Source organism: Vombatus ursinus, unplaced genomic scaffold (genome assembly GCF_900497805.2).
Source record: "Vombatus ursinus unplaced genomic scaffold, bare-nosed wombat genome assembly UNPS02014799.1, whole genome shotgun sequence".
Classification (NCBI taxonomy): domain Eukaryota; kingdom Metazoa; phylum Chordata; class Mammalia; order Diprotodontia; family Vombatidae; genus Vombatus; species Vombatus ursinus.
In genome coordinates, this window is record NW_020954577.1 from 4,433,987 (window position 1) to 4,448,945 (window position 14,959).

The following is a 14,959-nucleotide window of genomic DNA, read 5'->3' on the forward strand; positions in this document are numbered from 1 at the left end:
GTGTGATTGTGAATATATGTGAATGAGTGTGAGAATGTGTGTGAATATGTGTGCATATGAGTGTGAATAGACGTGTATGTGAGTATGTATCTTTGTGTGATGCATGTTTCATTGTATTACGTATGGGTGTGGGATGTGAGAATGTGTGATGTGTGTGAGTGTATGTGTGAGTATGTAGTTGTGTATCTGTATGCGTATGCATATGTGTAAGTGTGTGAGTATGTGATTGTGTGTGTATATACACTCTCCTCTGTTCTCCATCTGTCCAGAGGCAGGGGGATGGAACTGAGAGCCCCACACTGCTTGGGGGAAGAGTCTCAAAGGCTGGAGAAGTGTCCTCTCCCCCTCCCCCTCTCCCTGCTCCTCCTCTCCCCTTCCTCCTCTCCCCCTCCTCCTCTCCCCCTTTCCCTCCCCTTCTCCCCCTCCTCTTCTTCCCAACTCCCCCTCTGCCCCATCCACCATGTCCTTCCCTTCCCTTTGGAATCACCATCCTCTACATGTAAAGTTCATTGTCTTTGGGCTCTCGTAGCGCACAGGTGTTATAAGACCAAACTAGTCTCTGGAGAATTACTAAGACAGTGCACTGCCCTCATTTCTTTGCAGATGGCGGGGGGACACAGGGGTACTCTGGGTGTGGTACATTGTGTACACCGTCAGACTTAGTTGATGCGTTGGTTAGTTTTGCTGAATTGCTTTTTTTCCCTCTCTTTCTTTCTAAATTCTTTGTTATAAGGGATGACTCCCTGGGCAGCAGAGGGAAAAAGAAATATATATTCAGAAAGAAAAGTGCTGTAAAAAGATAATCAATAGAAATTTGTTTAAAATAGTGCATGGATATGCCCGATCAAATTCAAACCAACAAGCATTTACTGAGACCCATTGCTTCAAAATGTCTTTTATCATTGTTATGTGGGCCATCGCTGGTTGTCCTGACCTGTCTTGCCACTGGACTCCAATGACTCTGGAGGAGAGACTGAGGCTGGTGACTTTGCACAGCCCTGCCTCACTTAAATCCAATTCACTTGCAAGCCAAGACGTGGCGCTCATGATGTCATGGGGCCACATCACTGGCAGAGCTCGGGTTACGTGAAAATGACCCTTGGAATGGTAGTTTCTCTGCACAGCGTTTTCCATGGGCTCAGGTGATGTTGAGCTGGGTGGGGCCTCAGAGGCATCTTTTCCAATCCCCTCTTGTTGTAGATGAGGACCCTAAATCCAAAGAAGGGTAGCAGTTACCCACGGAATTCCGACCTGGCTTCTTGCTACCTGTGTGACCTTGGGTGTGTCCCTTCATTTCTCTGGATCTCAGATCCCTTCTTGTAAAAAGCAGGGGATGGACCTAGTGACCACTAAGGACCCTTCCCACTCTGCATCCTCTACCTCTCAGTTTGGAAGCCACTCAGGTCACGGGGGCACAATACAGGGAGAGAGCTTGATCTGGAGTCAGAAAGACCTGCTCTTCCACGTACCTGTGTGACCTTGGTCAAATTATGTCACTTATTCTGAGCCTCAGTTTCCTCTTCTGTAAAATGAGAGGGTCAGACCAAGTGGCCTCTGATTTTCCTTCCAGTGCTTTCTATGAGTCCTCCCTCAATCTGATCTTATGAATTCAGTGAAGCCCAGGCAGCTTGGCAGTGCTTTGTTATAGGATGTTGCGTTGTTCCATTCTCCATGGCCTCGACCTCATAAAATCCTTTATGAGGCTTTTCCAAGGACGTGATTACCTTCTCAACTCAGTTCATCCAATAAAGCCTCTAATCTGGAAGGATAGAATTTTCATGCTGGGAGGTCCCTCGGAGACTGTCCAGTGGAAACTCTCAAGTCACATTCTTGGAAGAAACCGTCCATAAACTGACCGACAAAGCTCTGCTGGGATTTACTGTATTAAACCTAACTCTGCCTTCCAGCCAGCAGGAAAACAGAAAGGAGCAGTGGTTAGGAGCTCGGGGTCGAAGGCGGAAGCCTCATTTATATCTCCCGCAGGCGGTTTACACAGTTTAATGGCTCCAAGCTCCACCAGCACAATAAATGGTCTGGGAGTGAGTGGAGGCAGAGACAGCCCAGGTGTGGTGTGGAGGAGACCTTCTGGCCCACTCAATGGGGGCCATCGCCGTGTCCATCTCACCTCTGGGTGCCCTCTGACCGTTCACTTTCTTGGGATTTGGGAGCAGCAGCCTTGCTTTCATCTAGGCAGGGAGGTCACAGTGCCCTCTTGAACCACAGCAGGTAGCCAGATCTGAAGCCCCCTCTCCTTTTTCCCCTATTGAGACAGACCATATCATTTAGAGAGGAAAAAAAAGAACACAACAAACTCTCAATTTTAGAGCCACAAGGTTGTCTTTGCTTGTTTTTCCTTTTTCCTTAGCTCATTTGTGTTCACAAGAAGTCAGAGAGTTATTGTCCTTCAGGGCCCACTTAGTTGTTCTTTCTTGCCTGGTGCCATTTTTTTCTTTCTCCCACTTCTTCACCAATGGGGGCTTCTAGTTGCCTCTGGGCGGTCAGGGAGATAGCTCTTGCTGTTTGTTCTGGTCTGTGCAGTTTGGGAAGGTCGTTGTAGCTTTGGGGGTGTTGTGGCCTATGGTCGTGGGAGATCCCAGAATCCCCAGGGCAGAAGGCACTTCACAGGCCCAGCTCACCCAAAGGGTGATAGGATAGCCACAGCAAGCCTCCATCTGGCCTCTGCAGACAGGCTGCAAAGGATGGGGAACCCACCAGCCATCTCCCTAGGCGGCCAGACAGCTCTGCTTGGAAGGAAGGGTTTTCTCACGTCAAGCTGCAATTGCCTCTTGGAAACTTCTGTCCATTCATCGCTCTTGGCTTTGACCTTTGGAAACAAACTAGAAAGCCGGATCCCTCTTCTTCCCAGCTCCTCAAACATGGGAAGTCAGCTGATGGCCCATCCCCCATCCACCCTTCCATTTTCTGGACTAAATATCCCCAATTCCTTCAGATAATAATAATGACAATAATTGTAAAAGCTAGCATTTATATATCAGTTCAAGGTTTGTAAAATGGTATGCTATCTTCAAAGGCATCAACTCAAAAGCTCAGGGTAGATGGGTTTTGGTCCCAGCTCTGTGATTTTAGGCAGACGGCTTCTTTCCCTCAGGAGAGCTCAGTTTCCTTATCTGTAAAAGTGAGGGTTCTGGCCCACACGGCCTCCAGCTCGGAGCTTCTGAGGACATTTTCCTTTTGTATCCGTTTGGGGCTCTGAGCTGGCCTTCCCACAGGCGGTGGCTGCTCCCTGGTTTTTCTGTGTTTGCCCTCATGGAATGGGGGATCTGTTTAAGCTGTGCACTGCCCCTCCCTCAGGAAGGGGGTTGGTGACTTCTCCATTCGTCCATGGCTCTGGACTAAGGGTGTAACTAGGTTTCCAGAGCACTTTGAGTTCGTCTGTGATAAGGGACACGGTCACCTCATCCTCTTCCTCTTCTCAGAGGGGCCAGACCACGCAGGTTTACAAAGTATTTTGCATCTCATTTAATCCTTATAACAACCCCTGAGCTAAATGATATTATTATAATTATTATTATTATAATGATATTATTATAATTATTATTATTATAATGATATTATTATCCTTATTGGAGAGATAAAGAAGCTCTAGAAAGATCAAGTCCGTGCTTGCACAGCTAGTAAGTGTTTGGGGCGGGATTTGAACCTGGGACTCTTTGGAGCCCAAGTCCAGTTTCTCATTGTGGGAGTTGGGGGTTGCAGTTTGTACTGGTTCCCCAGCATCTCCCCCTCAGCTGCAGTAGACCAAAGACCTAGTGACTTGAGGACATGAGTGCCTCCAAAGGCCAGTTTTTAGCTGCCCTGTTCTGCCTGAGATCTTCATTGACTTGCGTCAGATGTTAGTTCTTTCTGAGCCCAGTTAATTTTGATTTGTTTCATACACAAGTCTAATTGTTGCTATAAATGCTCCATCCTTTCCTTTTGACCTCTCCTTTTTGCCTGAACTTTTTTTTTTTTAAATTTTGGAGGCAATGAGGGTTAAGTGACTTGCTCAGGGTCACACAGCTAGTAAGTATTATGTGTCTGAGGCTGGATTTGAACTCAAGTCCTCCTGACTCTAGGGCTGGTGCTGTATTCACTGTGCCACTCAGCTGCCCCCTTGCCTGCATGTTTTAAAAAAATGCTTTTTCAACAGAACTGTGCACTGTATTTTGCCAAAGGTCTTTGCTGCAGTTAGTCTGATAAAGTAGTAGATACTTATACCCTTGTTGATTGATTACTGTGTTTAGTCATGTTAATGGCTTGCCTGATATTGACAATCTTCTTGTCCGTTTCTCATGAAACCAGTCAACCAGTAAGCATTTATCGGACAGCCAGTGCCCCTCTCGGGGCTTTGCATGTTTATTTATTTGCTCCATTCACTATCTTTGTTGAGTTGAGTTTGTTTGCTTCGGGTCAGGGTTCGTTGCATTGGTTGGATGGGCCTTCAGAGCAGCATTTAGACATGCATGGTCCTTGCCTTCACTTGTTCTGACCAAGGCGGATCACAGATTCCCACTTGGTTTGAACGGGCTTCCCTTGAGAAGTTACCCTGTGTTTACTTTGTGTGTATTTTGTGTATCCTTTTACGGGCATCTCATTCCCCTGTAGAATATCAGCTCCTTGAGGGCAGGGGCTGATTTGATTTTTTCCTTCAAGTTCCAGTGCCTGGCATACAGTAGGCACTTACTAAATGCCTGGATTGTTGATGGTTTGTCCGGCTAGTGTTTAGTTTTATTCTGGACCCGATTCATCATGATTTTTTTTCCTCTTGCAGTGCGCTCACTCAGTTTTTCCAGCTGTTTCCAGAGTACAGGAAGAATGATTTCTATGCCACTGGAGAGGTGAGTGCAAGCTCTGCTTTCTCATGAGAATCAGCTACAGTCTAGGCTAAAGTCAGCACTTGCAGTGCTCATGAAAAGTTTGGGGGGCCACAGGGTGATGGCAACGCTGTGGGTCTAGAGCTGAAGGAACTTCAGAGCCTCTGCAGACCCATCCCATCATTTCCAGATGAGGAAACTGAGGTTAGAGATGTTAAAGTCACACGGGTAATAAGCTTAGAGGCAGGATTTGAACCCATGCTCATTCCACAGAACCAGGTTGACTGTAAAAACTCAAGGAGGCATGGTTCCCTTCTCCCAAGGAGAGAAAGAGGGAGGAAAGGAAGGAGAGACAGAGACCGAGAGACCAGGACTTTGTGCCTCTTTCTATATGGTTGGGACTCAGGCTTTTGTTAATCAAAGGCTATTTGCTTGACAATTCACAAGTCAGTTGATTGCTTCACAGTTCGATGCTGATTGTTCAGGAGCTAACAAATTGGCTCGTGGATAATTCAGGCCCTCCCTGCTCTCTGCCCTCTGTCCACCCACCTCACTTTAACCTCTGCCAGAGATGCATGAGTGAAAGGCACAGGAAGTGAACTGCACCCGCCTTTGGTCTCTCTGTCCTCCGATCCATCCTCCATCCTCTGTCCTCCAACTAGTTGTTAAATGGGTATCAGTCCAGCCTGCAGGATTGCTCTCCCACTCGGTGATTCAGAGGCTCCCTGCTGCCTCTGGGCAAAATGCAGATTCCTCTGTTTGGCTTTTGTCCACTTGGTACCAGCCTATCCTTCCAGACTTATTTCCTATTTCTCATGGGTCCTAGAATCCAGCCAGGTTAGCCATTGGCCGCTCCCCCTGCCCAGCCTCCATACCCAACACCCCACCTCCTGCTTCTTTCCTGGCTAAAGTCTCATGCCTCTTCCTCTTTTCTTGGGCCTCTGAGAATCTCTGCCTTCAGTCTCTCCTTCATGAACCATCTTCCTAGGTGGGGCCTTTCCTGACACCCCTCTTGGGAGGATCAAATGAGATAATATTGTAAAGTGCTTAGCACAGTACCTAGCACGTAGTCACTTAATAAATGTGCCTGGTAGATAGGTGCTTAATAAATGCTTATCCCCTCCCCTATGATAGCAAGCATTTATACAGGGCTTTAAAGTTTGCCAAACATTTTACAAATGTTATCTCATTTGATCCTGAGGACAACCCTGGGAGGTAGGTGCTATTGTTATCCCCATTTTACACTTAAGAAAACTGAAGCAGACAGATTAGCTGACTTGTCCAGGACAGTGCAGCTACTAAGTATCTGAGGCAGAATTTGAACTCAAGTCTTCCCGACTCCAAGCACAACTGCACCAACTAGCCACCTACCAAACTTCGTAAACACAGTTGATGAAATTGAAGCAGGTGGCCCTTTGGATAGGTAGCCCCTGCCTCTTACTTACTGGTTTAGATAGAATTTGGGGAGTGTCTGGTTTTTGGTGGTCCATGTTCCCATACCGTCCAATTACCCCGGCTGTTAGAGAAAATCGGCAAGGGTTTTTGCAATTCTTCCATATCATTACAAAGTGCGTCTGTCTTGTTCCGACTCCTGGTAAGGGCTGCAGGCAACTGCTCTTTGAGGCCTCGGTCATCTAGTGGCGAGGTCTCCTAGGATGGTGGCTTGAGGAGGTCCACGGCATGGAGCTGGGTTCCTTTTTTGCTGGGGTCTGTGCACCCATCCCAAGGTCAGTCTACTTCCTGTGAGATTCCCTGTCCTGAAAATAACATGGATAAGTTGTGAATGAGACGGTTGGACTTTCCACACAGCTGCCAAGACTTGGACAGAGATTTTGGCTTGTCTATTCTCTGTCTGCACAGTGGTTTCATGCATGTAATTCCTTCCTGTGTGTGGGAAAGAATCTTAAAATATATATATATATATATATATATATATATATATATATATTTTTTTTTTTTGCATTTTCCACTGCCAAGATTAATACTCACAAAGAACTCCATGCCTTCAAAGTGATTTTGTAAGATAAGATCACCTTTGGGAGGGTGGGGGAACTGGCTATTTTCTCCTTTCTAGAAAGAAGAAATGAGAAAAAAAGACATGTTACATATTTAAATTTTGTGGATTTAAAAAATTTTTAATTATATTATTTCTCCATTAATAAAACAATTAACAAATGTTAATTTTCTTTTTCCCTCAATGAAAAATGAGAAAACAAAACCCTTGTAACAAATTAGCATAATCCAGCACAGCAGATTTCCTGTGCTGGCTAGTCCATAAATCTACCTTTTTTTCCACACTTTAAGTTCATCACCTCTGTCGGAGATGAGTAGCATTCTTCATGATTGGTCCAATGGAATTGTAATTGGTCAGTTCATTGATCAGAGTTCCTAAGTCTTTCAAAGTTATTTATCATTACAACACTGTTGAAATTGTATAATTTTTTTCTCCTGGTTCTCCTCAATTCACACTGTATCCATTCATATAAATCTTTCCAAATTTTTCTGAAATCTTCTCTTTCATCATTTGTTATCTCACAGCCATTTCCACTAAATTCATATACTATAAATTGTTTATCTATTCCCCAATTGATGGGCACCTTCTAATTCTGAGTAATAGAGTTCTTCTTAAAAGGCATGGAGATGGGGCAGCTAGGTGACGCAGTGGATAGAGCACCGGCCCTGAAATCAGGAGGACCTGAGTTCAAATCCAACCTCAGACCACACACTTGACACTTACTAGCTGTGTGACCCTGGGCAAGTCACTTAACCCCAATTGCCTAAAAATAAAAAAATTAAATTAAAAATTAAAAAAAAAAACAACAAAAACAAAATCCCTGGCTAGAGGTAGTTCCTGGTAAAAGCAAAATGATCATTCAGTTCAGTCCCACTTGGGAGGCAGCGGGGCCTAATGGAAAAAAACACCCAGTTTGTACTGGTCATTCTGGATCTGCCCCTTATTACCTGTGACCTTGGGGGGGGGTCACTTCAATTGAATTCAAAACCCTTAAGTGCCCACTCTGAAAAGAAAGTGTCATTCAGAGTGCTGCAGACACAGAGACAAAAATGCTACACCTCCAAGCCTCAAGGAGATTACATTCTGCTGCAGAGGAAGGAAGGTATGATATGTGCCCAAGGGAGTAAATACAAATGATGAAAAATTATTTCAGGAGTCAGGGAGTGCTAAGCTCCTGGACCTCAGTTTCCTCATTTGCAAAATGAAGAGGGTTGTTTGGGTGCTCTGAGCTTCCTTGCCGCCCCATATCCTATGAACCTATGGTCCCCTGCAACCCGGGAGCTAGCCAAGGCGCCCACCTGCCCCTTCTGCCATCTCTGCCCTGCTCTGTATGTCTTATAATTCAAACAGAAAGAGAAGTCCCAAGCATTTATTGACCTCACACTCCTGTGTCCTTAGATCAGCTGCTACTGCTTGCAATGCTATTGTTGTCATGTCCCCACCTGTCCTTTTTGGGGTTTTGTTCATGACTGCAGCTCTTAGGGTGCCAAAATCTTAGATTTTGTAGGAAAAGGAGTCATAGTCTCACCATCGGCCGATGGAGGGCCTTGAACCCTCCTTCCTGAGGAGTGGCGGTAAAAACGCTCTCTGGGCCACCCTGGGCAAGTCTCTGGAGGTAAGGTTTTCATCTTTAAAATGAGGGGATTCACGTAGAGCGCAGGTGTCAAACTCAAATAGAAATGGCTGTATTTTGACCTAGAAAACCACAAATTAACAACATTTATATTGTATTGTATTTTTATTTGTTTTTGTTAAACACTTCCAATGGCATTTAAATCTGTGTTCCTTTTGTGGGCAGCTTGAGTTTGACACCTGTGATGTAGAGGAACTTTAGGGTCCCTTCCAGCTATGATGCTCTCTCAGCAGAGAGGTAGTCAACTGTAGGGGAAAAAACCTGCAGGCACAGTCCAACTTAGCTGGTGTTTGTCTTTGCTGCAACAGTTAGTTCTATGGAGGGTTGGGGGTTGTTGGGAAGTAGCAACAATGTTAACCAAAAGAATGAAGGGCTTACTTTAGATGTTATTGAAAGGACTTGCAAAGATACTACCTGGGTATTAATGTAACTGGTTAGAGAAGGTGAATGAACAGTCCCCCGTCTCAGTGCGTGTCATTGTCCTCCCACTTTTGGCATCTCTCAATAATTCTGGAGCCCTAAGATTTATCTCTATGACAAACTGCCCTCATTAACTAGGAGATAAGCAGAAAGCTTCATATCTAGAGAGCTTTTGAAGAAAGGGAAAGACAGACCACGAGAAGAAACAAAATATATACTACCTCCCCAGCCTCTGAATTTAGTAGCGTCTGCTTTCAAGCTGTTCAAAGGAGAATGAGTAAACATCTTTGTATCCTTTCCATCTCCCCTCCCTTCTGCCCCAAATACCAACTGGAATTAATTTTCTCTAAAGAGAGACAAATGTGTCTGGTAAATCACCCCTCCTCCAGGCATGAAAAATCAACTTCAAAAAAGAGAAACAAGCTGCATTTAATTCCCATAATTAACTTTCTTTAAAAGTGTGATCTGCTCTGAGCGGGGCACCAGGCTGGCCGTTGGAGCTCATGAGGCAGGAGCACCGAGGTGGGGGGGGGATCTGACCGGGCCACAGGCAGCAGGGAGGTGATGGGGAGAAGAGAGGAGTCACCCTGGGTCCCTTATCTGGCTTTTGTGAACAGTTGGGAGTGGGGCAGATCCCTGAGTCAAGGGGAGAGATTCTGCTCACCGTGTCTGCACTTGTGCTTAAATCTGGGTGTGTCCTCCCGATTCACACAAGGCGACAAATACTTCCAAGCAATTTTGCAGCCAGAGGACAGTTGTGGACCATAATAGACAAAATTTTTGACTAATTTCAGACAGAGTGATTTTAATTGGGAACTCTGCATCTTAAAACCACCATCAGTCAACTTGTGGATAACACTAATAATAATATGTTAATAAGAATAATTGACATTTATACAATGCTTTAAAGTTGTTCACTTTACCTAGATTATCTCATTTGATTCTCACAACAACCTGGGACGGAGGTGCTATTACTCCCGGAAACAGAGTCACAGAGAATGGAAGTGACTCGCCCAGGGTCGCACAGCTACTAAGTGTCTGAGCCCAGATTTGAACTCAGATCTTCCTATCTTCAGGCCCAGTGCTCTATTATACCACTTAACTGCATCATAATAGACAAAAATTTGGGGGGCCTCTCCATTTGAAATCCTCCATCAGTCAACCAATTCATCGGTTAATAAGCATTTAAGTGTCTATTGGCAGCTAGGTGGCGCCATAGTGCATCGAGTACCAGGACCGTATCAGGAAGACTCATCTTTCTGAGTTCAAATCTACCCCCAAACACTTACTAGCAGTGTGACCCTGGGCAAGTCACTTCAGCCTGCTTGCCTCAGTTTCCTCATCTGTAAAATGAGCTGGAGAAGGAAATGGCCAACCACTCCAGTGTCTTTGCCAAGAAAGCCCCAAATGGCGTCACGGAGAGTTGAATATGACTAAAACATCAACAACAAATGCCTTGTTTGTATATAGTTATTTGCATGTTCTCTCCTCCATTAGGTTGTGAGCTCCTTGAGGTCAGGGATTTTCTTTTGTTTTTCTTTGCATCCTGAGAACTTGGCACAATGCCTGGCACACAGCAGGTGCAGACTCTGTTCTCTTCCTGTAGAGTACTGCTCTCAGGTAGCCTCCAGATTAAAAGAACTTGATAGATGAATATCCATTATGATGATTGATATGCAGCAATAGTGGGCAGGGAGCTGGCCCCAGAGTCTCTGGGTTCAAGATCTGCCTCTGAAACAGTCTGATTGGGTGACCCTGGGCAAGTCACTTAAATACTCCCCCCTTCATCCCTCCTAGGGATTGACCACCTGACCTTCATTAACTTCCACCAGTCCTCATAAGGCAAGATATGATCTTGGCATTCTTCACCAGTTTGGTTCCCTTCCTCTCAACACCACACGGGCGACATTCTAAGGCAGCGGGTCGCAGAAACTCTGCTGATGTGCATCACTGGTAGCAGGAGTCTCCTAACAGGACATTCCCAATACTGATTAAATCAGAGCTTTGGTTACCTCTGCCAAAAAAAAAAAAGTAACTGATAACTTGCTTATTCATTATGTGATCTGGGCGAGTCCCTTCAGCTCTCTGAGCCTCAGTTTCTTCATCTGTTAAAATGGAGTCAATAATACTTGCCCTACCTACTTCCCTGGGCTGGTTGAAGAAAGAAGGGACTTTGTAAATTTAACTCCCGTGTAGGAGAAATGTGGGTTGTGATGACCCCTCCCACTGGTCTTTTCATTTCAGCAGGGAAGGTGAGGAGTGGAGCACGTGGTGTTTGTCGGAGGAGAATTCCAGGCAGTGTGATGGATTAGAAGGGCAGATATTTTAGGGCAGGGCCCTTTTTAAAAGTCCTGGAGTTGCATCATACAAATCTGTTGTAAACCTGATCCAAGGTGTATACTCCGTACTAGACTTTGGGGATGCCCCATGTGACCTCAAGGAGTTTTGGAACTCAATAGAACTTCAGAGATGACCCCCTTGAGGTTGCTGGGTGGCACGCCATCCCAACTCATTGTGCATGTCTAAGCCCTATTTGGCTACAAGCCCTCTGAGGGCAGAGACTATGTTATTTTTCAACTTTCTCTCCCATTGTGTTGAGCCTTTCCATTCTTGGATGTTGTTATTCAATAGTACTCTCTGTGACCCCATTTGGGGTTTCCTTGGCAGAGATACTGGAGTGGTTTGCCATTTCCTTCTCCAGCTCATTTTACAAATGAGGAAACTGAGGCAAACAGGTTGAACTGACTTGCACAGGGTCACATAGGTAGTAAGTATCTGAGGCCAGATTTGAACTCCTGGAAAGTAGTCTTCCTGACTTCAGGCCCTGCGCTCTATCCACTGTGCATCTGGGTGCTCATTGACTTTCAACTGTTGGTTGAATTGAATAGAATAGGTCAACCCTCTCATTCTGCAGATGAATGAACTGCCCAAGTCCAGGGAGGTTAGACATCGTGGCCAAAGTCACAAGGCTGGTCTGCAGCAGGGCTAGAACTAGAACACAGACCCTGGGACTCCCTAACCGTCCATCATTCATGACATCATAGATTTAGAGGGGGACGGAAATTGGAGGCTATCTGCTGCCACCCTGCCACTCAGTCAACAAGCATTTATTAAGTGCTTACTGTGCTGCCAGGCAACATGTACCAGGAACTGGGGATACAAAGAAAGGCCAAAATGCTGTCCCTACCCTCAAGAAGCTGACAGTCTAATGGGAGACATAACCTGCAGACGAGATAAATACAGGGTGGATGGAGGCTAATGGTCCTAGCGCCGCCCATTTTACAGCTGAGGCCCAGAAGGACCTGAACCTGGGCCTTCTGAGCCCCTAGCCCCTAGCCCCACTGCTCTCCTACTTCATTTTGCCTCTCTGGTATTCCCTCAACACAATCAATCTCATTCCTCTAAGAGCCCATCAGGGCAGGCACTCAGGTACTTTGCAGAATGTCTCTGGAGTTCTTAGTCTTCCTCAAACAAAACCCAGATTCTCTTTAAAAATCACCTTCCTGGTGATTTTTGCTCTTGGGGTCAGGCTTGCGTTTTCATCATAATAATGGAGAGGGGTAAAGCAAACAGGAGTTTCAAACCATGGAAAGACTCGAATCCTCTGAAATGCAATCTCATTCTTAAGGCTGAGCTTTTGCTGAGTTTTATTAGATACATTTTAGGGCTGTCTTGACTTTGGGACCCAGGACAAATTGCTCTTTTCTATTATGTCCGGGAGCAGTTGCCAAGTTTTCTTTAAGCATAGAAAATGAAGCGTCGACTTTTGAGAAAGAATATCATGAAAACGGAGCTTTAAGTCGGGGCCTGCAGCTGTCATGGGACACCTGGAAGGGACTGGGACGAGAGGGCCTTTGAGTTGTCACAGAATTATAAAATCTCAGGGCTGGGAGTCAGGGAGGTCAGCAGCTTTCCAGGCCTACCCAGACTGGAGAAAGGATCAACTCTAGTGAAATCATTTATGAAGCTCCTCCTACTTGCCGGAGACAGTGCTGAGAGCTGGAAATACAAAGACAAGTAGAGAGAAAGATAATCCTTGCCCTCGAGGAGCTTACATTCTACTGGGGGAAGAACAGAGCTCAAAAGAAGAATGGAAGAGACTCTCTCCATGGGAACAGTAAAGAAGCAATATGTCCAACGTGTGCTCATGGTGGGCTCTCCTTGGACACCATGAGTGTGGGGCCGTCAATCGCCTCTGGAGGCAGCCTGTGCCACTTTGGGGTGGGACTAATTATTATGAATTTTTTTTTAAATATCAATAAGCTCGCATTTTAGTGGCAGAGACAGGCTTAGACAATGGATTGGCCGTGAGGAGTGGGAGAGGGAGGAGTGAAATAGGACACACAGGTTTTGATCATGAGATTAGGAGGATGGTTGTGTGCTCTAGGGAAGGGTTTGGGGAGAGAAAACCCTGGAGGACCCCCACAGTTAGTGGGTGTGACCCAGCCGAGGAGACAGAGAAGGAGTGGTCAGAGAGGGAGGAGGAGAACCAGGAGAGCGCAGTGTGCCAAAAACCTAGAGAGAAGAAAGTGATCCCTAGTGTCCTAGGCTGCAGAAAGATCAAAGAGAAGGAAGATGGAGGAAAGCCCACCGGACTTGACAACTAAGAGGTCATCGATGGCTTTGGAGAGAGCTGTTTTGTAGAATGATGAGATTGGACGCCAGATTGTAAAGGGTCAAGAAGAGAATGAGAGGAAAGAAAGTGGAAGCCTCACAGCCTGGGCTCTCTTCCTAGGGATGCTCATTAGCGTATAAATTACCTTCCTAGAATGTGCCCAGAACTTTTGGACTGACTAGGACAGAGAGGAATCATATCATCATATGTCTAATCCAGGATGTCCCTCAATGCAGCCTCAGATTGCTGGCCCTGTCATAGCATGCTGTGAGAGGAAGTGTGGTCTCAAGCTAAAGAGCTGCCTCACAGATGGGAAGTCCGAGCCTGCATCTGCCACATGCTAGCTTTGTGACCCTGGGTGAGTCACTTAACCACGCTGCCCCCAGTCAGTTCTTTAAGAGTTGCAGAGAAAATACTGATTTTCATGGGAGGTGAGGGTTCCCTCACTGGGCATTCCATACGTTTAATTCATATTGAGTTTGTAGCACACAAGGACACCTTCAGATAAACTGTCTAGCTACACCTCTTTCATCTCGTGTTCAAGGAGAAAGAAGAGCTTTATCCAAATTAAATCAGTCAAATTTAAACAGCATTTACTGGGGACTGACTTTGAGCAAAGTGCCAGCTCTGGAATCAGAAAGACCTGAGTTCAAATTTGGCCTCAGACACTTCCTAACTGTGTGACCCTGGGCAAGTCATTTAACCTCTGTTTGCCTCCATTTCCTCATCTGTAAAATGGGGATCATAATAGCACCTACTTGCCAGGGTAGTTGTGAGGATAAAATGAAATAATAATTGTGAAGTGCTTAACACAGTGCCTGGCACAGAGTAAGTGCTATATAAATGTTAGTTATTATCATTATTATTCTCATTAAATATTTATTGACTGCCTCTCTTCAAGACTTAGGGTAGGTACAGTATGAGCAAGCAGTTAGTTTCCTTAAGCCTTTCCTGGAGTAAATTACTCTGTGTTAACAAAGTGCTTGGAGAAAGAGAACCCCATCAGATTTCTAGATGTGGGGGGAAGAGGTGTTGAGGTTAAAACATTACAAAGGGCCAGCTTCTTGATGTTAAATTTCACTTTGGTTCTTCAAGGGATCCATGATCTAATTAATTGATGTGGGTCCCTGATCCACTGGTGAAGACTGTAACCCAATGGCATCTTCTAATCCTATATGGTTCATGTCCATAGGGTCCTGTTAACTGTTCCCTCAAGGACCTACCCAGTTTAGAGGTATTCCAGTTGGCCTTTGCCCATTCCATGACCCCAGCTCAGATCCTTCCCTCTCTGCTCCATGACCAGCCTGTCCATTTCCCAATCATATTTCTATTATGACAGAGCTTTCGCCTCTTCTTGTACACAAATCACCATTAACCATTTACTACCATTTACAGATCTTCACGACTCCTCTCTCTGCCACCCTTTGGTTCACCTACCATTTTGATTCTTTGGAGCCTGGTTT

The 14,959-nt window shown here is 45.5% G+C and overlaps 1 protein-coding gene across 2 annotated transcripts in view; it reads left to right on the top strand.

The window, feature by feature from the left end:
* The window catches only part of LOC114050626 (probable serine carboxypeptidase CPVL), a 125,092-nt gene that overhangs the window by 42,414 nt on the left and 67,719 nt on the right, over positions 1-14,959 (top strand). For both annotated transcript variants that reach the window (XM_027872463.1, XM_027872462.1), the window contains exon 7: positions 4,772-4,838. In XM_027872463.1, the coding sequence (XP_027728264.1) occupies positions 4,772-4,838 (67 nt within the window). The remainder of the gene's footprint in view (positions 1-4,771; positions 4,839-14,959) is intronic.